Source organism: Alligator mississippiensis, chromosome 5 (assembly GCF_030867095.1).
Source record: "Alligator mississippiensis isolate rAllMis1 chromosome 5, rAllMis1, whole genome shotgun sequence".
Classification (NCBI taxonomy): Eukaryota; Metazoa; Chordata; order Crocodylia; family Alligatoridae; genus Alligator; species Alligator mississippiensis.
In genome coordinates, this window is record NC_081828.1 from 139,965,584 (window position 1) to 139,989,995 (window position 24,412).

General features: G+C 42.9%; 1 protein-coding gene across 2 annotated transcripts in view; it reads right to left on the reverse strand.

The window, feature by feature from the left end:
• Nucleotides 1–24,412, reverse strand: part of LOC102569986 (collagen alpha-6(VI) chain) — a 111,873-nt gene that overhangs the window by 35,305 nt on the left and 52,156 nt on the right. For both annotated transcript variants that reach the window (XM_019497917.2, XM_059728798.1), the window contains 12 exons: nt 24,183–24,261; nt 23,342–23,487; nt 23,156–23,248; nt 17,622–17,675; nt 15,382–15,453; nt 14,443–14,469; nt 9,409–9,453; nt 9,253–9,306; nt 8,921–8,983; nt 6,909–6,974; nt 5,510–5,563; nt 4,499–4,534 (listed from right to left, as the gene is read on the reverse strand). In XM_019497917.2, the coding sequence (XP_019353462.2) occupies nt 4,499–4,534; nt 5,510–5,563; nt 6,909–6,974; nt 8,921–8,983; nt 9,253–9,306; nt 9,409–9,453; nt 14,443–14,469; nt 15,382–15,453; nt 17,622–17,675; nt 23,156–23,248; nt 23,342–23,487; nt 24,183–24,261 (789 nt within the window). The remainder of the gene's footprint in view (nt 1–4,498; nt 4,535–5,509; nt 5,564–6,908; nt 6,975–8,920; nt 8,984–9,252; nt 9,307–9,408; nt 9,454–14,442; nt 14,470–15,381; nt 15,454–17,621; nt 17,676–23,155; nt 23,249–23,341; nt 23,488–24,182; nt 24,262–24,412) is intronic.

Genomic DNA, 24,412 nt, shown 5'->3' on the forward strand with positions numbered 1-24,412 from the left:
TAAATCCCAGAAGCAGCAATGACAGGAGCAACACCAAAGACACGTGACAACAATGAGAGAAGCCTATATGCTTAAAAAATAAAGAGCTTAGAAAGTTAAAAGAATGGAAAGGCACCAAAAATCAGAAAATTGGTTGTAATGAACAAGTAAACCATGGAAATGAAAGAGGTACACAAAGACCCAGACAGTCAAGTTCAATTCTGACGGTACTAGCAGGCTTAGAAATGGGGGTGGGTCTACATCGCTGATGTAGGGGAGTTCTCATTTGGTGTACAGTGGCCACAAACCAGCTCCTATGACATTCCTGCCACCGCCAGTCTACCCAGGAGAAGGGGAATTCTGAGGGCAAGGAGAAGCCAAAGCAAGCTGCATCCTGGTTATTCTAAGCTGCTGACCAATCCTTTAGGGATCTCAGCTGTCTCATAGACTTTACATAGTGAGCAAAGGTGACATAGCTTGGAATGAAGTGGAGGTCGGAGGTTTCCATGGAGTTCCTGAGGGACAGGTTCTATTTTTAGATTTTATCTCATGTGCCCATGAGAGAAAAAGTAGGGATGTGAGTAAAACAGTGTGGGGGATTGCCGTCCATTAAACTGGAGCCGTCACTTCCCACTAGACACTGCATTGTAATCAGATAGGCAGCAGGTCACAAACCCACGTTACTTCACTACAGCTCAGAATGAGGCAGCAATTAGTGAAGGATATGTCAAAAGGACAAAGAGTGAATAGGAATGCTGTAATCAAAGACAGGGTGGCTGAAAAAAGAGTTAATATAAAAGGCACTCTCACCAAGGCCCCTCCATTTCCTTTTTTAACACATTTTGTTCAAGTATGGATATTGCCATGGGGACATCGCGCCCTAGTGGATGTACAAGTAGCACCATAGTAGTACGCTATGGATGTAAAAGTAGCACCTTCAGGTCAACTAGGAACAAAGTCTTCCTGTGGTAGGCACCATATAGAATAATACACAGTCCTTACCCTAAAAAACAGATAACCTACATAACGGAAAGCAAAATAACCTACAAGCAGAGTATATAGGTACATGGTTTGTAAATATGATGACAGATGCACGTCCTTTATCTGAGGAGGGAACATATGTGCCTACTTTTAAAAATGACATCTGGAAATTAACATTCCTTCTGCTAGATCTTTCTTGGATCCATCTGCTTTTAGGTTTTATATAACTACACTATTTAAACAAACAACTCTTTGTCAAGTGTATCACCCAAAATGTTGATAGAGAAGCAGAGATGCTCTCACCAATTACATCCATCTTCATATTGTTTGTTTGCTTGCCAGGGGGTAGGTCTGGATAGAACCAGCCTGAGCAGCTATCAACAACAATGAGATAATTTCTTCCAAGCTGCAATTAATTCCTGGTGCTTCCAGTCAGTAGCACATTTTGATGTGCAGTCAACATATTCCTACATATGGAGTCCTACAACATTCTGGATTCATGGTCTTGCCTTGGAGACCCACATTCAGTGGTTTGGGAATTAATTTTCCAATATGTACTAGGATTCAGTCTTCTCTGAGGTACACAGAAGGCTAGTCTTTTAATAGCTTTGAATGGATTTTCAGATTCTAACATGAAGTCAGCTCAGGCTATTTTTCTGAGACAGCCTTATTTAAAACCAGCCTGTCTCAGCTGCCCATCTAATATTGGCAAACAAGGGACCATCAATGTTACAGTCCCTGAAATTTCCAGCTGCAATCCCTTCTGTTATCTGTGTATCTTCCACAAGCAGCTCCCTCATGTGGAAGCAGAGCTAGTTTTGTTTTCTGTGCTAGACAGAAGTACAAGGCTAGAAAAGATACTCATCTCAATGTTTACTTTGCCTACTGTAGTTGGGCTGTTCACAGTGCTCTATTAGTGTTTTGCACTGGATTTAAGGGCTAGGGACAGGCATTACCCATAAACCAGTTTAAGTGATCAGAAACTGGTTTAAATCTGTAACAGAACAGATGTGCACATAACCAGCTTGAAAATGGCTGAAACCAGTTTGAGATAAACCTGGTTGAATGTGGTATCAGACTCAACTGATTTGGCTCAAACCGGCTTATGCAATCTCTGGCACAGACCCCTTGCTGGTTTAAGATAAACCAGACTCCCCCAGCATCCCAGAATGCTCCCTGGGCTGGGTGGGGCTCTCTGCTCCACAGCAGGGCTGATCCCTCCCCTCTGCTTCCTGGCTGCAGCTCCAGCAGAGATTGCAGGCTGCTCCCCACCCACCCAGCACTCCCTGCTAAGCAGGAATTCCCCCCTCCCCTCTGCTCCCTTGCTGGAGGTCCAGCAGAGACTGCAGGCATCTGCCTGGCTTCTCCCTGCTAAGCACGGATTATTCTTCCCACCCCTCTGCCTTACACCTGTCAGCATTAGTTAGCAGACCACATGCTGGCTACAGTCCATGCTCTGGGAGATGACAAAGGCAGACAGGCTTTCCAATCTTAGTTTATGTCAGTTTATTCTGGGTTACATATGTGCGGGCCAGGCCCTGATCCCGCCCTCGTCGCCATGTGCGGCGGTGATTCCGATCCCATTCTGGCCGCCATGGGCTAGCTGGGGGCGAACCGGGGTCAAACCGGACCCGTCTTCGGTGCACACGGGCTGTGGCCAGCAGCCCGGGCACGCGGGGCGGGAGAGAACCGCGGGGCGGTTTAGTGCACACGAGTTAGAATTAGTTACGGAGGCATAATGGTTGATTGAAAAGATTGTTTACTTACACCCAAAGATGGTATTGATGTAGGCTGGACAGGTTTCCAGGCACAGCTCCCGCTTGAACCCTCGTTGGAGGACTCTGACAAATCGATTGCTCCCATGGAGTTTGCTAGGCTCCGCGGGTCCGGTTAAGTTGTATTCGAAAAGTTTCCCCGGAGTTACTTAGGCTCCGCGGGTCCGAAGTTTCAGGAAAGGGATACGTCTAGGATTGCGCTCGGTGACGGGGAGAGGCGAGAAGCGAAAGCTCCGTAGGCTCGGTTCTATTGCCTCTATTGCCTGCTTAGGGGAGGCGCGCCGGATCCGCAGCGCTTGGAGATCTTCACACAGAATCTCTCTCGTCCTCCCTCCTCCGGCTTGGGCGGAAGCTACCCAAGCCTTATGTACGGCTAGCAAGCCAATCGCTAGCCGCCACGTGTGCCTATATTAGGAATGGGCCAATAACGTGGCGCGGATCCTAATATGAATGGCGGGAACTTCTTTACAACGTGCATCACTACGATGCAAGAAAGAGATGCACACTGCAAAGAAGCTACAATTCGGCAGGAAATCCCCCGTTGCACCAGAGTTCTCTCTAGCAGCAGAGAGCTCTACCGTGCAAAGAAAGCGACAAATTGGCAGGAAATAATTTAGCGGTGCCGAAGCACACACACAAACAAAAAATCACAACTTTGGGTTGTGACAACATAAACCAGAACATAAGAGATTGTAACTATTGATGGTGCAGGGGCAGAAAGGGGGAAGACACACAATTCTGGTAAACCTGGGAAATGGAAACACAGACCCCTCTGGATCTCTCTCTTTCTCTCGCAGCAGTGCTGGATCCCACCTGGGGCAGCAACAGGGACAGGATGAGGTGCTGCTACCCAGCCATGCTTAGCTGCTGGTGCTCCGGCAGCTGCTCACCATGGGAGGAGCTGCAACAGGCTCTGCCTGCTGATGCTGGAATGCCTACTGCTGTCGCTCACTCGGCCTCTAACAACAGGGGGAGCTGGAGCAGCAGCAGCAGCACAGCTGCCTTTTGCAGACCCCCTAGACATGCTCCATGAACCACCACAGAAATCTGAAGAGGCACGTGCCCACTCCCCCCCAATATGTCACCAATGAACCAGCAAAATTGCTGGAAACTGACTTTTATATCAGTGAAAGTTAGGAGTATCCTTTACACTTCTAGTGTCCACATCAAGAGGGCTTCTGGCCAGGCTTTTTCTGGGACCCAAAAGCTGACTAAATTTGAAACAGACTTATGAAAAGCAAGTGGTGATAATCTATTCACACTGATATTTCCCTTCTAAGGGCCCAGGCACATGACACATTTACATCAGTCTAACCAGACTTTACACTGGTCTTAAGAAGGAGCAGACAGATTGTATAAACTCCTAAATAACTTACTTAAAGATAACTTTACTTAAATCCAGTGCAGAAATACCTAGGGAGACATCAGGAATAAAACTATCCAAGGGTAAGTGGTACCAGTTAAGATGTTGGCTACCTCTGGATAGAAACAGAAATAATTTTTTCCAGGCAAACAGGCTGTCACTAGATTCTCCACCACCTAGTGGCAAGGGGTTGTTATAGTGCCTACTGTGAGCAGCTCCCTCAAAACAGATGAATGTCTGTTCACTTTGTATTCCAGTACAGTTTACATTTACACACAAAATCTACATAAATCATATTGGTGCAAATGATTCATCCAGGCCTATAGGCAGAAGCTCAGGCTTGAGATGTAATGGTATAAAAATAAAGTGCAAACAGCATGTACTGGTAATGGTTACTGACCTGTAAGCCTTGAGCACCTCTTCGACCTCTTTCACCCTACAAAAGAAAGGCAAGACAAATTACAACCAAAAATATAGAACTAGCCATGAAAAAGAACAGCCCTAGGTCAAACAACAAAAATACCTACCCTCAGACAAAAACTAGATTAAGGTGAAGTCAAGGTTGAGAATTCACATTAGTAAAATTACAAGAGATTTAAAGTTATCAAAACACAGTCATTCAGATGATAGGAAACGTGACATGAAGATGCTTGAACCATCTTCAGCAGGATGATGTTCTCACTGCTAAGGTTAAGCAAAGGACAGCCCTGGTCTTGTCACTTTAGATAGTGGATGTCACTGGAGACCATATTAAATGTCAGTGGAGACCATTTGGGGCTTCATCTGTCTGGATTAGGAGATACAAGTCAACAGCCGATCCATGAGTCTTAGGAGCCCAATGCCTTGATTTTCTGGAGGACTACAGCAATGTAGTCATATGAGGAAAGGCTGAAAGAACTAGGGTTTATTTAGTTTAGAGAAAAGAAAACTGAGCGGGGATGTGATGACAATCTTCAAATACCTGAAAAGCAAGGATGGAGATGGGCTTTTCTCCATGACTGCATGAGACAGAACTAATAGCCTCAAGCTGCCAGCAATTTAGGTAGACAATTAGGAGGAATTTTCTGACTATGAGGGTGGTCAAGCACTCGAACCAGGCGACCTCAAGAAACTGTGGAATCTCCATCCTTACAAATTTTTAAGAGCAGGTTGGACCGACACTTGCCTGGGATAATTTAGTCAGGGTGAGCCTGCCTTGAGCAGGGCGCTGTAGTAGATTACTTTAAGAAGCCCCTTCCAGCCCTACATTCCTATGCAGCAAGCTTGCCTTCAATCTTTGCACACTTCTCAATCTCAAGTGAACTAAATAAACTTGTCAGCTTCCCAGAAATAAAATTGGGTTTAGCAATGGAAACATCATTGCATCCTGAACTATAGATCAACTACCCCAACACTCTAGTAATAATCTTACATCAGAGCCCTTTGGTCCCAGCCCTCCTTGTACTCCATCTGTTCCTGGTTCTCCCTGTAAAACAAAAGGAAAATGAGCTAATCTAAATATCACAGTCCTTTCACGTACCTCAACAAGACATGAGTAATTGTACATTTTGTTTTTACAGCCCTCTTTTGATCTTTTTTCCTAGAACATCTCTTTTTCTAAGCAATATCATTGTAACCAGTTGTACCATATAGATGTTTGACCTTTGTGTTATACAAAATATTTGTAATCAAGGGTATGTAACCAGAAGGAACATGATTATTTTGAGGTCCTACCAGTTATGACATGCTGAGTTAGACAGTAGCTTTGAAAAGTTTTCTCCTCTGTTTTTCTGAGAAACAAATGTAAAGGATTCTCGGGGAAAGATAAATCAGAAAGCAGAGACCTTTGTTGCCAGACACTATTAAAATACAGATTTTCCCTGAACCACAATTATGTAAAAATGGCCATTTTTTAGGTCTTGGACATGACCCAATAAAGTCCAATGGAAACTCTTCCATTGACTTCAGTGGGTTTTGGATTACTCCAAGGATGTGTATATGCTCAAAAGTGAACTAGAAGTTCTCAATCTGTGACCAGATATCATAGCATTATGCTAACCCCACTGTCTCATAATTTTGATATCCAAGAACTCTTACTCCCTTACTTCTTGGAAATCAAGAGCCATTGCAATATGGGCTGGGCTCCTTTGGCCTTCTATTCAAACTACAGCATCACTTAAAGGTCCCATAGAAGTCAGGGCACCCATTCAGATATCAAGGAAGTTTCAGGTTCATGCCCTAAAGAGTTTCCAGCAAATTTAATTTAACCTGAGAATGCAGCGCAATGTAAGCAGACATTCAGGTTCTTAACTACAGATCAGAAAGGACTTAATCCTGTTCTGAAAAAATAGCATCATAATTTGAGGCAGGGTCTAAAATAGTTCAGACAGGAATGAACCTGCCTCTAGCAGTGGGTTGGACTAGATGGATTCTAATGCATAGGTGTTCAAAGCACCTAAGATGTTTGTCCAGCAGTGTAGCTGAAGAAATCCCCAGTATTCTATGGTTGTAAGTCTAGGAGAAATTAATGTTGTGGTGTCAATTTATGCCAAGAAGTCTCCTGTAGTAAAAAGAGGAAACAAACTGCACCATATCTTCCTTTTGTTCAAATGTTGCTACAGTCTTGGGACAATGTGACCAACATTGCAAGGATCCCCTCTCTCATTGGTTTCTCAGAATTTCCAGTGATAAAAAAAGGTCTCAGAATCTGGTGCTACAGGCACAAGTTATAAAACAAAACAAACAAAATAATTCAACCCCCAGTAGCATGCACAAGTTCCTTCTTCTGCAGGCCATTAGTGGCCCTTAATAGTTCAAAGCTGCCCATTTACCTGCTGCCCAGGTTTTCCTTTTTCACCCTTATGGCCACGAATATAATTGTCAGTTCCAGAATCCCCCTAGAAAAGTCAAACAGAAGTTTAGTATTTTCCAATACTTTCCCTTTGCTATTCCAATTAAAACAAGCAGGATAGATAAACAATATTATACGTTTTTAATTGATAAAAAACAATTTTTAAAGGACTGCTTTAGTATAAAATGTTGGCAAAAAGCCTTCTTACATCTGCAATTCCATAGACAAAAAACAAAAAATTTTTTTGCAAAGCAACGGAAAGAAAATATCTTTTTGGGCAGTGAATTCAAGCCTGTGATTACATGGTCATTCTCATTCTTTGGTTATGTAGTTACTCAAGATACCAATGTATCCAGTGAATGATTTTGAGCAAAATGTTATACTAAAATGGATTTTGTTAAGGATCTCCAGGTCTGAAGAAAATACAGTTAAACTAATGAAGTGAAATTCTGGCCCCTCTCATGTGACAAAACTCTTACTGACTTCACCCAGAGTTAAGGACTCCTGACACAGTATTCCTGTCATCACAATCTGCTAGAGTAGTTAAAAGGTCAAGGGTCAGGGGCAAAAGTCTAGTCTAAGATAAGAGACATAGGCACCAACTCCATGGGTGCTCTGGGACTCAAGCACCCACCAAAAAAAATTAGCAGGGGTTCAGTACCCACAAGTCATGGATGTTTTGGCTTTACATGTTAGATCTCTGTGGCTGCCTGCAGACGTAGGGAAAAAAAAGTGCTTTACTGGAAGCAGCATCACATTACTTCACCACAGCTCTTCAGCATTTGTAAAGATCAGGTGCTTCTGTAGGGATCTACAGTGCTTTTAGCTAAAGCTGATTAAATCAGCTGTTAAATAAAAGCACCAAAAGCATCCAATCTTTACAGGCAGTGGGCAAGTTGGGTTGAAGTAATGCGCTGCCTCTTCTGGGCATGCATGGGGCTCGACACCCACCAAAAAGTCAGCATGTATAACAAGAGGCCAAGGTTAGATGCCGAGGTCTCAAGCTAAGTGTGTTTAACCAAAGACTGGAAACCAAGAGACAAGCTGAGCCAACATTAGAAGGCTGAGGAGCAAACCAACAGTAGGAGCAAACCAGGAGACAAGCCAAAGTCAAAAACCCAAGTTTGGAAGCCAGGACCAGGGACCAAGGAACCAGGGCAGGGATCAGGAGAGAAGGCAAAGAGACACAAAACACTAGAAGCTGCTGACAGACTAGAAGCTCAGTGTGTGGTATAAGCAAAGGTTAGGTGCTAGGAGGTGCTTGGACAGCCTCCTAAATGAGGAAAGACTGAGCAAAGGTTGTCTTGGAACTTGGGTGGGGATGCATCCCCACTGATTAAGCTGGGAACCTAAGACTTAACACTTATATTGGTCTTGTATGAACACTATATACTAGGCAGAACCACATGAAACTTTTGGTTGCCTGGAATGGAAGGCTGCAAAACACATCTGAAAAGACTCAAACCCATAGTGCTGGGGAGGGCAATGACTCCACTGCATTCTACTCCCTGCTACCCAGAGACTGTCGAAGCCTGTAAATAGAATTAGGGCCCAACAGTTTGAAGGGAGGAGCAGCAACAGGAAGAGAAGCCAAAAAAGCAGCTAACTCTACAGTACTACATAATTCTAGAAATCAGTCCATGAGTTTCTTTTAAAGCCTTTTAAAGGGAAGAGTTTCAGTTCAACCATCAGTAGGGGCTGCATGACAAAATGGTTCCAGATAGATCTGTGTTGGCATAGAGAAAGAAGCAAAAGGATCAGTAAGGGGCCCTGGGCCTGTGCTCCTGGCCACTGCCAATGTATCAAGATCTGTTTGTATCTTGGGACATCCACAGATGTCAGGCACCAAGCCCCTGGCTATTACAAAATCTGAACATCACATGACAAATCCAGACACAAAGTGCTATTCACATCAATGAGAGTCTTTCCAGTCTAGCAAAATGTAAGGAAGATGGAACAGGTGGTCTTTTTTTTTTTTTTTTTTTTACTTACGTGGTCTCCTCTTAGGCCAGGCTCTCCACGCTCCCCTGATTCTCCTCTGGGGCCTTTCCCACCCTTAAATCAGGAAGGATGCACAAACAATTAGTATACAGGAACCAAAAGTAGCCATAGCACAGTTAAATTCAGGGGATCAGGTCTTCCCTGCAATAAAGTACCAGAGTTCTATTTAAGTCATTGGAGTTGCACAGATATATACAAGTTATGTATTTCATAAGTAGAGCTGTTAATAAATCACAGAGATTACAGAGCTGGCAGTAAATTTTGGAAAGATGACAATGGCTGTCATCAGCCATGAATACTAACTACTACTGAACATAGTTTACCCGTCTCCCTGTGCTGCCCTTTTCTCCAGACGGTCCAGGAGACCCTTGTTCTCCCTAAATCCACAAACAAACAAAAGAGAAAAAGAAAAAAAAGTAACGTTTATTCTTTTAGATAAGCTTCATTACTTGAATGCTGTAAGTATGACTAAAGTTTACCTTCTCTCCATCGATGCCATCAATGCCATCAATACCTCTCTCACCCTGTTGGTATAAACAACAATCTTTATGTTAGCTTCAGTGAGCTCTTTTCAACCAGGACCAAGTCTTTCTAAATGGAAGACAGAGCCTTTTATGAATTTGGGGAATTTTAAAAGAATAAGAATTAGAATTATGGACCACTGACAGAATATGAACTCTGTTTTGCTCTGTGTTATTTTTTTCACATCTCTTTACCAATTGCTACATTCTCAAAAGCCAGACAACTTCCAGTACACAAGCACTGACATTTGATCCAACATATGAAAATTCTTGTACTTTTGGTGAAAGTTTGTATAGTGTAATGAGCTCTTTTTAAGCCATTTTGTAATGTGGTTGCCATACTTCAAAGCTGGTAACAATAAGGGCAAAATAGCTACAGAAGAATATTGTAACATTTAGGACAAATTAAGGTACCGTTTAAATAAAATTGTAATCAGCACTGATTTTGACACTTTGGGAATATATTTTAATTCCAAACGTGAATGTTTCATAGTCGGTAGGGTCAGAAGGGACCTGAGCAGATCATCAAGTCTAACCCCATGCCATGGGCAGAAAAGAGTACTGGGGTCAAATGACCCCAGCAAGGTGTTCATCTAGCCTCCTCTTAAAGCCCCCAGGGAAGAAGCCAGCACCACTTCTCTTGGAAGTTGGTTCCAGATCCTAGCCGCCCTGACCATGAAGAAGCGCCTCCTGATGTCTAGTCTGAATCTGCCCTCTGCCAGCTTGTGACCGTTATTTCTAGTCACTCCTGATAGTGCTCGGGGGAACAAGGACTCCCCCGATGCCTGCTGGTCCCCTCTGACTAGTTTGTAAATGGCCACTAGATCCCCCCTCAGCCTTCTCTTGTGGAGGCTGAACAGGTTCAGGTCCCTTAGCCTCTCCTTGTAGGGCCTGCCCTGCTGCCCCCTAATCATGCGAGTGGCCCTCCTTTGGACCCTCTCCTTGCTGTCCACATCCCTCTTGAAACGCGGTGCCCAGAACTGGACACAGTACTCCAACTGCGGCCTGACCAGTGTCGCATAGAGGGGGAGGATCACCTCCTTGGACCTGCTTGACATGCATCTGTAGATCCATGACAAAGTACGGTTGGCCTTCCTGACCGCATCCCCACACTGTCAGCCCATGTTCAATTTGGCATCAATAATGACTCCAACATCCTTTTCTGCCTCTGCACTGATGAGAAGGGAGTTCCCCAGCCTGTAGGTCTGCTCCTGGTTCTTCCTCCCCAGGTGCAGCACCTTGCACTTGTCAGTGTTGAAACCCATCCTGTTCTCATCCGCCCACCCCTGTAACCTGTCCAGGTCCGATTGCAGCCTATTCCTCTCTTCTAGCGTGCCCACTTCTCCCCACATCTTAGTGTCGTCTGCAAATTTGAACAGGGTGCTTTTTCCCCCCTCGTCCAAGTCGCTGATGAAGATGTTGAACAGTGCAGGCCCGGGGACCGAGCCCTGCGGGACCCCACTGCCCACATCCCTCCAGGCTGAAAATGACCTGTCCACAACCACTCTCTGGGTGCGGCCCTCCAGCCAACTAGTGACCCATTTGACTGTGTAGGTGTTGACGCCACAGTCCCCTAGTTTTTTAATGAGAATGGGGTGAGAGACGGTGTCGAAGGCCTTCCTAAAGTCCAGGAAGACTACATCCACTGCTACCCCTGCGTCTAATGTCTTTAACTGCAGTTCATCAAAACATTTTTAAAGCTAAGGTGGGGGCTGTTTAATTAGTGCAGAGACATCCTGGGTTTCACTATTCTTTCTTAAGGGTAGCAGGAATTAAAAGCACTGAGAAGTCAGTTCTAGTGAGGATCCAACAACCCTTCTGGCTGAGTAGGAAAGGGATTCCAGAATGTGAAAGCTGTCCACACTGCTTTCCAGAACTGAAATTCTTTAGATAGCAATAGTAAAACTAAGAAATTCACACTCACATAATTTCCCGTGCATTACTGCCCTGCTCTCTTTGTCTATTGTTTTTAAACTGTCATATTTCACTTAAAATTAGAGCAAAGAGCAGTGGTCCCTTGAAGCTTATTTCCTGTAAAATAGTAATAATAATAGCCTATAATGTGAACCTACTGTGAGGAAGAAAAATTAGGCTTGGGAATTCCTGAAGAATTACAGGTATGACACATTTATTTAGAGCCTAAAACATTTAAGAGCCGTCAAAATAGTTTTCTTGTTATTAAAACAATAATACACATAAAAGAACTTGAAGCAACTCCTACTGTGTTTCTATGAAAATTAAGGGTTTAGTTAGATGCTTTCAGATGGAACAAAGAATAAAATGACATGGGACAACGCATTGTTTTACTACCGTTATTTAAATGGCTAGTAATAGCAATACACAAATAACCTAAAATGACACTAAGGGCCTAAAACAAAGGCTAGGAAGTTAATGATTTGGGGGAGGGGGGGGTTATATTTATTGGACCAACTGTATGGATTTGAGACACGTTGGGCAATCTTCACTCCAAATATACTACAAAGAAGTCAGTGGGAGTCTTGGTTTGATAGAGATCACAATTTCAAAAGCTTTGTAGATTTTATTTTTAACTTGGCTTTGGCAGTAATTGAATGCATTACAGAATCACAAGGCACATGATCACAATTAGAAAGGGCTCCGTAAATACTGTAGGAAATAAAGAAATTTGTTCCAAATCTTGATAACGTAAGCCCAGGTTTATTAGCTCTTAAATTATTGTTTCCTGCATAAATATTCTACAAAACATTTAGTAATCATCCAATGAGTGATCATTATTTTGTTCTTGCTTTTTTGTTGTTATTATTTTTTCCTCCTACTTTGGCAAACCTGAGCCAAACTTCATAAATAAGTACAGCTGTTTTCTAAATAACTACCTTAAAAGGCTGCAAGATCCCAAAGTTCTGTCTCAACCATTCAAAGTTACAGGCATTGAATCTTTTTTTTTTTTTGGGGGGGGGGGGGGGGGTGAAAAGTAAGTTTCAGTTTTCAATGTTTTAAAATAACTTTAGCGGACACAATGAAGTGGCTTACTGAAGCATGTGTTATGGCTAAGCTGGAAAAGTACATCATAGATAACAGCACTAATGATGAGAAATATATATTCACCAAATGAAATTTCATTATGGTAATTAAAGAAGAGCAATTAAGGTTAAAAATTTAATTAAGAATCATGGACCCGGTTTTGTTCAGATTCTTCCCCTCTATTCAACATTGGTGAGGCCACATCTGGAGACTATGTTCGGGTTTGGGCCCCCCCAGTACAGAAAGAGTGGACAAATTGGAGACCCAAGTCTAGCGGAGGCAACGAAAAAGGTTAGGTGGCTGAGGCACGTGACTTGCGAGGAGAACCTGAGGAAACTGGGCTTATTTAGTCTAGAGAAGAGAAGACTAAGAGGGGATTTAATAGCAGCCTTCAACTACCTGAAGAGGGGTTCCAAAGAGGTTGAAGCTAGACTGTTCTCAGTGGTGTCAGAACAGGTACAATGGTCTCAAGTTGCAGCAAGGGAAGTTAGGTTAGATATTAGGAAAAACTCTCACTAGGAGAGTAGTAAAGCACTGGGTCACATTGCCAGAGAGCTTGTGGAATCTCCATCCTTGGAGAATTTTAAAACTTGGCTAGGCAAAGCCTTGAGTAGGATGATATAATTGGGGTGGTCCTGCTTTAAGCAGGGGGTTGGACTAGATGACCTCCTGTAGTCCCTGCCAACCCTAATTTTCTATGATTCAAGGTCATGTTTGCTAGTGAAAATTACTGTCCAGTATTAGCAATTCCTTAACCATACTTATTCCCTAGGCTGACTTTCCTGACATCTCTGAAAACAAGCTAATAGTGGTCATTCGCTTCCAGGACTTGTTCATGACTAATAGTAGTACTTCTTTGAAAAAGAGGTAGTCAGAAGGCTTGAATTAGCAGACCAAGTGTGAACACAAGTTAAAAGGCAGCATTTCTTATTGCAAGCATTTACCCAACTGTTAAGACTGTTTGGATAGTGAAAAAAAAGTTTGCAAATTAATTATTTTATTCCATAAAATAAATGTTAACATTTATAGTAATCAGTTTTCAAAATGATTTTTTCCAGCAGCTTTTCTTACTCCATGCTGGTATTCAAGCTACTCCAGCCAACTATGTTGCCCAGCCCAGAAGGAATCTGAAAGGAATTGTCCTTAAGATTTGGCATTCCCACTTCACGCTCCCACCCCATTAGAACCTGCTTACTGGAGCTAGCAGAAGGTCCATTAGCTATGGCTGTGCTCTTAGTAGTCATGTTTTGATTCTTGGCATAGCAGTAGCGTAACTTGACTGCATGAATGAGGCACCAGCCCCAAGCACCAACTTACAGGGGGCACCAAAGTGTCAGCTCCCTAGATAGTCCATGGTGCTGCAGAATTAGGAACAGCCCCACACCACAGCTAGAGCAGCAGCTGGGTGCGAGGCTCTATGCCACTGCTCGGGCCCAAACCTGAACATAGCAGCAACACCAATAGCTGAGGGCAAGCATAATGTTCTGCAAAGGAGCAGCTGGGGACTGAGTCCCCAGGACAGATAACAGTGATTCTCTCCCTGTCCTGCCCACCCTCCCAGCAAAGGTTTTGCCCAGAGCCCAGTAACCCTCCTTCCCCCCTGCAGGGTTTTTCCCAGGAATCAAAACCCGCTAATTACACCTCTGTGAAGTAGGAAACAACTCTGGCATATCAAAATACTCATAAATACTGAATTCTGTGGTGGCCATATTAGGTCAAATTTGAGACTATTGCAGTTGTGGAAAAATGACATTCAAATAATCGACATCTTCATCGGCTCTTAACAAGTGTAGGGAAGCTCACATCTAAATGCAGGTTCATTAAGTTACAGTGACTAGCTACAAGATTTTGCCAATTTTACTTGGTTTCTGATATCTTTGCCTTTGGTCTTCAGCAAGTTTTCATATATCCATACACACATGATCGTGTTGTATTTGCTGTAACGGAAAGATGATTTACTAGTAAAAATTGATTCCATTTAAGAACAGGTACCTGGCTTCCTCGATAGCCTCTTGCTCCCTGAAATGAAAAAAAAAAACACATTATAGTTGAACTACACCAGTTCAACTCAATTCAAGTCAATTCCATTCAATTCATTAAGGATACTGGGCTAAATGCCATGCTCCCAAAAATGACAGAACACACATATGACTGTGATATAAATAAGTTTGAACAATGTAACTGAAGTACAAATATTATACTAAAAATAGAGCCCACCAACATAAAACATTGTTAATATAAATATAGTAGTAAATCAAGACATGACTCTACAATATTGTTGTACATAGATCCCCAACTGAGACAATAAAATCAACTGTAATGTTAAAATACATCACTCATAACAGTAATAAAAGGATATTTAACTCTAATCGCCTCAGCCTTATGAGCAAAAATTGCAAGACGGTTTACTAAATTTGGATCTGTTTGCTCTGGAAGCCAGATTAATTTCTCTCTATTTGAAAAACGTATCAATTTTAACTGCACCACAGAGTAAATGATGTACTCCCCAGAGCTGACCAACCATCAGGAAAATCTTGTTGCTGTCACAACAGGCAGGTGCGAAATACAATCAATGTGTGTAGAATAAACCAGAAAGCTCCTTGGAACCTCAAGGAAAAACTGATCCCTTCAAAATGCAGCTGACACTTCAGTTCCTGTTACAGCTTCAATAACCTGAAGGTTCATTGAAAGACCAGCTGCTCAAGTGACTCCTCAGCCACTGTAGTAGTGCTCTTGTTCTAGCAGTAACCAGCCAAGACTAGATAGTTGTTCAGTGCTCTGTAGGGTCTCCTTGGTATTCTAAAAACTAGATACAGCTGTCCCAATATGCTTAGAAAGCAAAAGAAATTTATGTAGGGGCCGATTTGGTATATGGAAAAGAACAAACGAAATAAAAAAAAGATAAGGAATGCTTTCAAGTAACACACTTGCCTTCAGACCTCTAACACCCGGGCATCCTTTGTCTCCGTGAGTTCCGTTGATACCCCTAGGACCTCTTTCTCCCTAAGAAGCAAAAGGTACTGTTAAATTTCCTATATTATTTAAAAGAAACCAAACTATGTTACTTGATATTTGTAAACCTACAATTAAAGCAAGCTGGAGTTCTTTAAACATCACCATTTTCTGCACTAGAAACTTGACCAATTGCCTATTGAAAAATCAATGGGAATCTTCATCTTGCCATCACTGGATTTGGATTGTATCCTACAACATTTTGAATTTAATTCCAAGTATCTTCTTATTAACATTTTACTCTGTATCCTGGTTCTATGCACTCATAAAACATTATGCTTTGTCCCCAGGTAAACATTTCTAAGTCTAAAATTTCAATATTTGATAGTCTAGGGTTCGGGATTCTTTGCTGCTTTATTTTTTAAACTTGCACTGAATATTTCTTTCCTTTCATAGGGACAGCCTGTCAGCAAAGGATTATATTTATATGTTACAAGTGTCTAGACTCCAGAGTTAATGTATAAACCAACAGTTGAAGAGTAAGATGTGTAGTAACATTTCATCTCTGAAAAAAAACAGAAGACAACCTAGAAACCTTTGGGAAGCTGGCCTTGTATGTAAGAACTATAACTCAGAAGATCAGAGTTCTGTCCCCATCTCTAAAACAGCCTCCCTGTGATATCAGGAAAATCATTTTGCAGTACATTTCCAAAGTAGTTCAAATATACAATAAAGCTTGCAGACATTCACTATCTGTTTACAAGCAATGATATATAATTTCTGAAGCTTAGACATAGGCAGACTGAAAATGTAATCCCTGCACATGCTATTGTCACCCAATGACAATTTGAAAATTCCAGCTATGTTTACTTGATTCCTGAGGTGAATATAGAGAACTTATTAGGCTTACCATCAGGTGCGAGCACACAACACAGTTACTATAAAGTAATTTATCTCAGATTTCACTCTGTAGTAAGGAGCAGACAAAAGACTAACTCTCCAAAGCTAGCTGCTTTCAGAGGTTCCAGGGTATTAGGTGACAGATGATCTAGTTTGCATTGAGTAAAATGTCATCCCTAGATGTATCTGACCAAGGAAGAGGACATATGACTGCTACAGCAGGGTAACTTATACTGACATAGAATTGCTCCTCATTTTCTGTGAAGTAACTTTATCCCAGAGCAGTATGACTTGCACTGGTGTAAGCTTGCACGTCATGTTTCTGCTCAGCTCTTACTTCAGAGTAAAGACAATTTATCTCAAAGTAAACATGTCATGTGTCTACACCCTTAGATTTCTGGTGCATCCTGGTACTCAAGGGACCTTGAGGTGATGGAATATGTTCCCTGGAATGGCCTCAGTTTCCCCTCCTTTATTCCCTGCTCCTTTTGGGATGGCTGGTATGGTGGCTATCTTGGCTGACATCTCAGTTTGTAACAGGGACTGCCAGAATTAATGGCATACATATGAACTAAAGAGCCAGACTTTTGAGCTGAGACCAAGAAGAGACATGCATAATCTTGTACACTGTAAATAAGAGGGAAAGGAACAAATACTGTCCAGGGGGTCATGATGTCACCTTTGCAGTGCTAGGAAAGAGAATTCCCTACATATATGAGAAATGCATTAGTACATGCCCTTTGCACTGGAGATCTGATGGGGAAGGCAACTTTTTCATCAGCCCTACTTCCGGTTGCTTTTGGCCACACAAAGTCTTGTCTAGAATCAGGCCTGGGCAATGTGTAGGTGAGTTGGTTATAACTATTCTGGAACAATGCTTCAGTATGATTCAGCCCTTACAGAGTATACACCAAGAGTGTAAGTTAAAGAAGCCCTTAGACAGCTTCCACCTGCTATAAAACTGGGCTGACAATGAAACAGGAATTTTGGCTCTCCCTCCCTGTAGCTCCTGAGTAGAGTTTGTGGAGTGATCATAAAGTCCTGGTCCTCCATACTCACTGGAAAAGACTAGAAGGCTATACTAGGGGAACTGTAATAAAGGTCAGACAGCCCCTGCAGCAGGCCAGGTCAGAGCCTACACAACAGTTCAAGTTTTCTCCCTCCCTCACACTACATATTTCAGCTACAAGAGAAAACTGAGTCCATGTATCTTCAGCCACACTCTGTTTAGGTGCACTGTAGAGTACCACACATGGACAAGTGAAAATATAGCTGTTTATTTAACATCTCCTTAAGATGAAGGCACAGCATTTACTTACAATTCCACCTTCCTCACCAGGATGTCCAGGGGATCCCCTGAAACCTGGAATTCCCTAAATGGAAGTGAAGAAAACAAAAAGAACCTCGTTCAGATTTACTGTTCATCCAGAGGGCTCATTTGCATTTGACTTCAGTAAAGTTGCTACATCTTTCTTTGCCAAAAACACCTTTCAAACCAGAGTTAGAGTGGGGAAGAGTAATGTGGGGAGGGAGCAGTAACTGGTAATTACACAACCAGCACTGACAGTCCTGCTTGTGAAGTATTACTTAGAATAGTGCTTAAATTGACTTTGGGGAGGCATCCCGCTGATTATCAGAGATGAATGGTTGGTTTGGTCTTAATTAACCATTTTCATTGATGAACTAGAATAGAAAACAAGACACATCTAACAAAATTCACAAATGATATAAAGTCTTAAGGCATTAAACATAAAATGATTTAAAAGTGTTACTCATTGATTACTTGCATTTGGGGTTAATTTAAAACCTGAAAAGCAGATATGCAGAAATAGATGTAAAAGTGGCAATAGACTATAAATGAAACAATGTTCAATACAATACAGAAGCAGCAAATAGCTTACACCAGAGGTTTTCAACTTCTTTTAATAGGCATACCCCTGGCAGCCAGAGGGGGTGTTGGGGGGTGGTGCATACCCAGACATGGAGCAGCAGCAGCGCAGGGTGGTGGGTGGCAGCAGCGGCTGCCATGTGCTAGCTCTCCTGACCTGTGCAGCCTGCAGAGGAGTTCCACTGCCCTCACCCCCACCCGGCCCTGCTCCTGGGAGGTGGTGGAGTGGGGTGATGGGTGGTGGCGCTCCGTCCCCGCATACCTGCTGCGACCTTCCCAAGAACCCCCAGGAGTATGTGTACCCCCCCAGTTGACAACCCCTGGCTTACACAGTTCTGGGCTGCATATACTGAGGCATCATGTGACAAGGACATGGTGTTAACATCCTTTCTGGATAGGGACAGAGGGCATTTGTACACATGCTCGCACCCCAGTGCCAGGTGGTTTCAAAAGCGCCTGGCACTGCATCTCATGTAATTGTATAAGTGGTGAAATGCACATCGGTGCTGAGAAAATGGCAGTGACACACTTTTGAACTAAAACACCTTGAAGGTGTTTTAGTTCAAAAGCACACCGCCACCATTTTCTATGCACTGACACACATTTTGCCATTTATACAACTGCACATGACACAGAACAGTGTGCCTCAGCTCACATGTGGAGCAGACTCAATTCATTGAGTCAGCCCTGTCCCACTGGATCCCCAGCATATCACGGGATGAAAAGATATATGTATAAATGCCCAGAGGTTGCACATAAACCAATTTAAGTGATCAGAAACTAGTTTAAACATTATATACATTACCTGTAACAAAACAGAAGTTCAGTGCACATAAACCAGCTTCAAAATGGCTGAAACTGGTTTAAGATAAACCTGGTTGAATGTAGTATCAGATTTAACTGATTTAGGTCAAACTGGTTTATGAAACTTCTGTCCCAGACCCCTTCCTGGTTCAAGTTAAGTCACAGTCCCCCAGCATCCCAGGATGGTTTGCAGCCCTGGGCTGGGCTGGGCTGGGCTGGGCTGGGCTGGGCTGGGCTGTCTGCTCCAGAGATTAGGGCTGGCCCTGCTCCTCTGCTCTCTAGCTGGAGCAGTAAGGGATGTCTGACAAAGTGGTGGGGATGAGAAACCTTGCTGGGGACCACAGCTAGGTCCACCAGGGTGAGGGAAGGAAAGGAGGCAGCCCCTGCCAGACTTTTCCCTACTGAAGTGGAAGGGATGGGAACCATGGGCAGCCATGCTCAGGCAGAGGAGAGGAGAGGGAGTGGGGTTTAAACTCCCTTTCCCACTGGCATGAGACCTGAGCTGGGGTCTGCTTGGCAGGGGGCCGGCAGGAGACCAGCAGATTCCACCCCTTTCCACCTTTGACAGAGAAACTGAGGCAAGCAGTTGATATGGGGAGGGGGGAGGGACATAATTCCCCTTAGCTCCCCCAGGCCATGGGGAAGAGGCTGGGGAACTGGGGCTGGAGGGACTGGTCCCCTGCTGTCTGCAGAACCAGACTGAGAGGTGGGAGATGTTGACAAAGACCTGGCATAATCATCACATGTACGTGCTAGAGACAGAGCTAAGGGAACAGGAAAGGGTCCCAAACTGCTTGGGCTGGTGTGACCAAAGAAAGCAGAGAACTACATTTACATTATAGAGCAGAACCTGTAAAAGGTGGGAGACTGGACTACCTAAATAGACACAAAAGACACTGAATACATAAGAGTCCTGCCAAAGGTACTATAGTTGGCAAGCATACTAATGTCAAGGCACCCAAAGGGGAGAAGGAAGTGCAAGTGCACCTGTAAAAACCGAAGTAGAGATGGAGCCTTGGGATCTCCACTCCAGCACCTAAGACAACCTGCTGATTCCCCAAGAAGGACTTTCTGAATAGTTGGCTGTAAGGAGCCACTCTGCTCTCAGGATTACATAAGACATATGCAAGTCCTTCTCTTGTCTTTTTGGTTTATTACATTCCATTTTAAGTTAGACTAAGCTGCGTGTGCTTTCACTGTGGTTTACTGGGCTGTATCTTAGCTTAGGCAAAGATTATATGTGGTTTGTTGTGTGCTTGAGGTTGCAAATTGCTGTGTTCAATACATGCTCACTTTAGAGAAAGTACTATTCTTGTTCAAGCTTTTATGAATTCAATACCCTTACCTTTTCCCCCCACCTCCTCCTTTGCCTGACAAGGGCTGCATTCCTCCTGCTTCATGCAGGGGGTGGCCAGAAGCCTGGCAGGCACTACCCCCCCACCCAGGCAGAACCAGGCTAGGGTTCCGTCATGGGTGTCTGGTGCCTCTTGAGTCAGGGGAGGCACCAGTCAGTGACCGGGGCGGGGGGGGGTGTCCCCCGGCGGCCAATGTCACTGACCGGGGAGGTGGGGCCCCCCAGCGGCCAATCTCACTCACCATAAAAGCGGCTGCACTGCTTCCGGAGCCCCTGTGGCCACTTCCAAAAGTGGCACAGCCACTTTTGCTGGCTGCACCGCTCCTCACCCAGTGCTCCCAGGGGGGGAACTGGTGCTCCTCCTGACAGGGGGTGCACACATCACCCCTGGATCCCATGTGGGCCAGGGAGGGGATTTAAACCTCCAGCCTCCAGCATAATAGCCCCAGGCTTGGGCCAGGCCATGACCCCTCTGCTCAATCATGGAGGGGAAAAAGCCTTGGAGCTTCAGTCCCTTCACTTTGGCAGTGGCTAGCAAGTGTGCTGTAGTGCCCCCAGCTTCCTCCCTGAGCCACTACAAGCATGTGGCTGCATTCCCTGAATCAAAAGTAAATGTCTGTTCATTTGCTTCTCAGTTTAATGTCTGCAGCTTAGACTAACCTGAACAGACTGAATCAATTCAGCCTTGGGCTTTTTGACTGTCTATACTTGGCCTCTGTGTTCAGCCCTGATGTGACTGTATCTTTAATATTCTAGTGCGATGCCAAGACAAAGCTAAAATACTGATAAAAAGTAGGGGTTTATAAAAGAACAGAAATAATATGATCAAGGAAATGAATAAACTATTTTACAAAGAAACGTTAGAAGAGAATACCTTGCATTAGAGGTGACCAATAGGGAAATAAAACAGTGAAGAGAGATTTGAAGAAAATAAACACCAAAGACAGAAAAATTATTTAGGATGTTAGAGGGCTATAACAAGACATAATGGAGTGAAATAACTAGAGAAACATTTTAGCCTGAATATTAGGAAAAATCCCAAATAGTGAGCTCTTTTAGTTCATGGGACAATCAGACAAAAGAAGTGGTGGTAACTGCAATATTTGGGAAACTTACAGTGGCTGTCAATTCTAATTTCTCACACAAGAAATGCTATGCTAAGTAGGAAATCAGAGTGCTCAGAAAGGGTGCAGGACCAATTTGTGGCACACCTGCCAAAACCACCCACACTTGAGCACTCAGTCTCCTGTGGACTTGAGAGTGGATATGGGAGACAATCCTGCAGCAGCTTCACTGGCAAACTTCTGGCACTGAAGCATATCCACTGACTTGGATAGGTAAATCCTGCATAGGGTATGTTTAGCTCCATCTCCCCAAGACTTGCCATTGATTTAATAGAGATAAGCCCTAAACTGTAAAAATCAATGCTCATAGTCATATGAGCAATCAAAAAAGCAGTTCAGGGATGAAAAATCTGGGACCTGATCTCTCTGTACCTCAGTTCATCTACCTGGAAATTCATTACAACAGCAATGATGTGAAGGTGTGGAAGTAAGTTTAACCAGGCCTCTTACTTGATTAGGAGGAGAGACAAAGAGAGAGAAAGAGAAGAGAAGAAGATGCTGATGCTATGTGTTTCAGAATGTTCTAAGATAAGGAAAAACCTTCATGCCTTGTTTTGTCTGCGTGCAGATGTTAACCTTCTCCTTTCCGCCGAACTAGAAGCTGATAACTGTTCCCAAAACAGTGTATTTTTTAATAAGTAAACTACTAATGTGTGACAAACAAATGATCAACATCTTTCTGTTTCTCTCAAGGTTGCTTTGTCTGAACCCTGCATCTTTTTTTTCGCTGTCTAAAGTATAAATATGCTTGTAAACTTGTAGAGGTCAGAGTTCCTTTGAGAACTCTCCCTGTGATCACTTGTATAGCTTTAAATAAACCTAGATGGCTCTGCCAATTCTAATACAACCACAACGCGAAGTTTGATTTCTTCCACAAGGGTTACCACACAATACTTGTGAATGAATAGCATGTGCTTCAGATGTATGGTACTACACAAGTTCTAACTATTATTATTAAATTGCATAGTAAATAAATACAATGGCAATAAATACAATAAAATGGCTGCTTTTTTTAAGGCAACAGCATTTGCCTAAGATGTATGGCATGCTCCACAGAGGAAAAGCCAAACTGGCAAAGCTCCCAAAAGCATTTGCACTGGGGACAAATGTGATCCAGCAGCATGAGGAAAATAGACGTTTTCTTTTAAAAATGAAAAAGCAGAAAATCCTTGGGCAGCTGTTAAAGAAAGCTCTTCTGGAAGATTGTGCTGCCATGTGTGACAGATTTTGGGTAGGAATGCAGATTTGGGATCAGTCTATCAAGACCCACATGCAACACAAGTGACAAGATGGTGGAAGTACCTTGAAGGAAGAGCACGAATGTTCACACTTAACACAACAGTAGTAAAACCTCCCATTAGCAATTGCCCATACAGATCTTGGTTAAGACAGGTTGATTTTTTTCAAACCCATCCTATGAACATATTGCTAATTGGCCTAAGGAGACTGCTCAGTGACCACTAGCATTAGAGGTCCGAAATGCTTCCTGTTTTACTGTGAACTTTACTGGTCAATATTTTTCATAACAATTATACTAAGATAAAAGAGAAAAACGATTGACCTTTTGTTTCTTCTTGCAATGGCAAGATCCACAAATATTCCATGTAAGCAGCTGTTGAACTACTATTAAAAAGTCTCACAAACCAAAGCCTCTCTTAGCAGTATACAGTTAAGTACTCTTACCTTCTTTCCAGGATTTCCATAGATACCATGAAAACCAATTTCTCCATAACATTTACAAGCAACATGACAGCACTTTCTTTCAGCAACATTTTCCTGCAAAAACAATTAGCAATATTATAGTTAATCTAACAAGACTGTAAAAACAGGATGCATTTTCTTCATTGTTTATTTCTCAAAGAAACTTACGAGTTCTCTTTGCAAGAGTCCTGGATGGTCTGAAAATCTAATGCTCAGGGGGTGCTTATTGCCAAGTCCTCTGCCAAATTCTATTTCCTGTAGGTCGCTCAGATTTGGCATGTTGTCCAAGCCAACCATTAGAAGTGCACCAAGGCCTTATAAAAGCAATAAATGTTAAAACATAACATGTTGTTTGTTTTAACAGATTAACTACACTGACTGCAAAAAATCATTTAGTGAGGTGTCACTTGATAGATTGCATGTTCTTATCCCTAAGTGATTGGTCACTTTCATCTTCTGAAGTCAGCAGCTGTACCTTAGGGATGAACTTGCCCCAGTGATTTTCTCTCTTTTTTTTCTTATTCCCCGCACCATCATATGCATTAAACTCCCACATGTTTAAAATTGGCCACAGGACACTTTATCTATACCTCATTAGACAAGGTTTAGATTAAGTGCCCTGTGGCCATTTTAAAATGTGCAGAGGCTTAATACATATGATGCTGCAGCAACGCTGGAGCATTCTAATTAGCCAAGGTGCAACTGCTCCAAGCACTAATGCCAATCAACATTTGAGTAGCTCAAAGTTTAACATGTAACAAGGCCCACAAATGACTGCATTGAGAATACAGATAGTGGTGGAAATTGCTTTATGATCACATTGGTGAAAGGAATAGGAATCATTAGGTGAGTGGACACCCTATAACTGGGGAGAGAGAGATTGCTCATGCCAACAATTTTTGAGCAATGCCAGAACTATGCAGATCAGTCTGCATACACACATCTGTAGTAGGAAAGGAATTTCCACCTTTATAGAATACAGTACTGCACTGTCTGTGGCATACCATACCTTTGAGGAGAAGGGAATCTGCTGCTATTCTGAGTACTTCTACAGGATCATCCAGCCCATCTGTAAACACTAAAAGAACCTGTAAAAGAAAACGTTAACTTACCAAAGGATTAAAGAGAAAATATTGTAGCTATAGTTTAGTTAAAGATTGCAGTTTAATAATAAAAGCTGTTTGTGGCTAGGGACAGAAGTTGCACATAAACCAGTTTTAGTGATCAGAAACCAGTTCA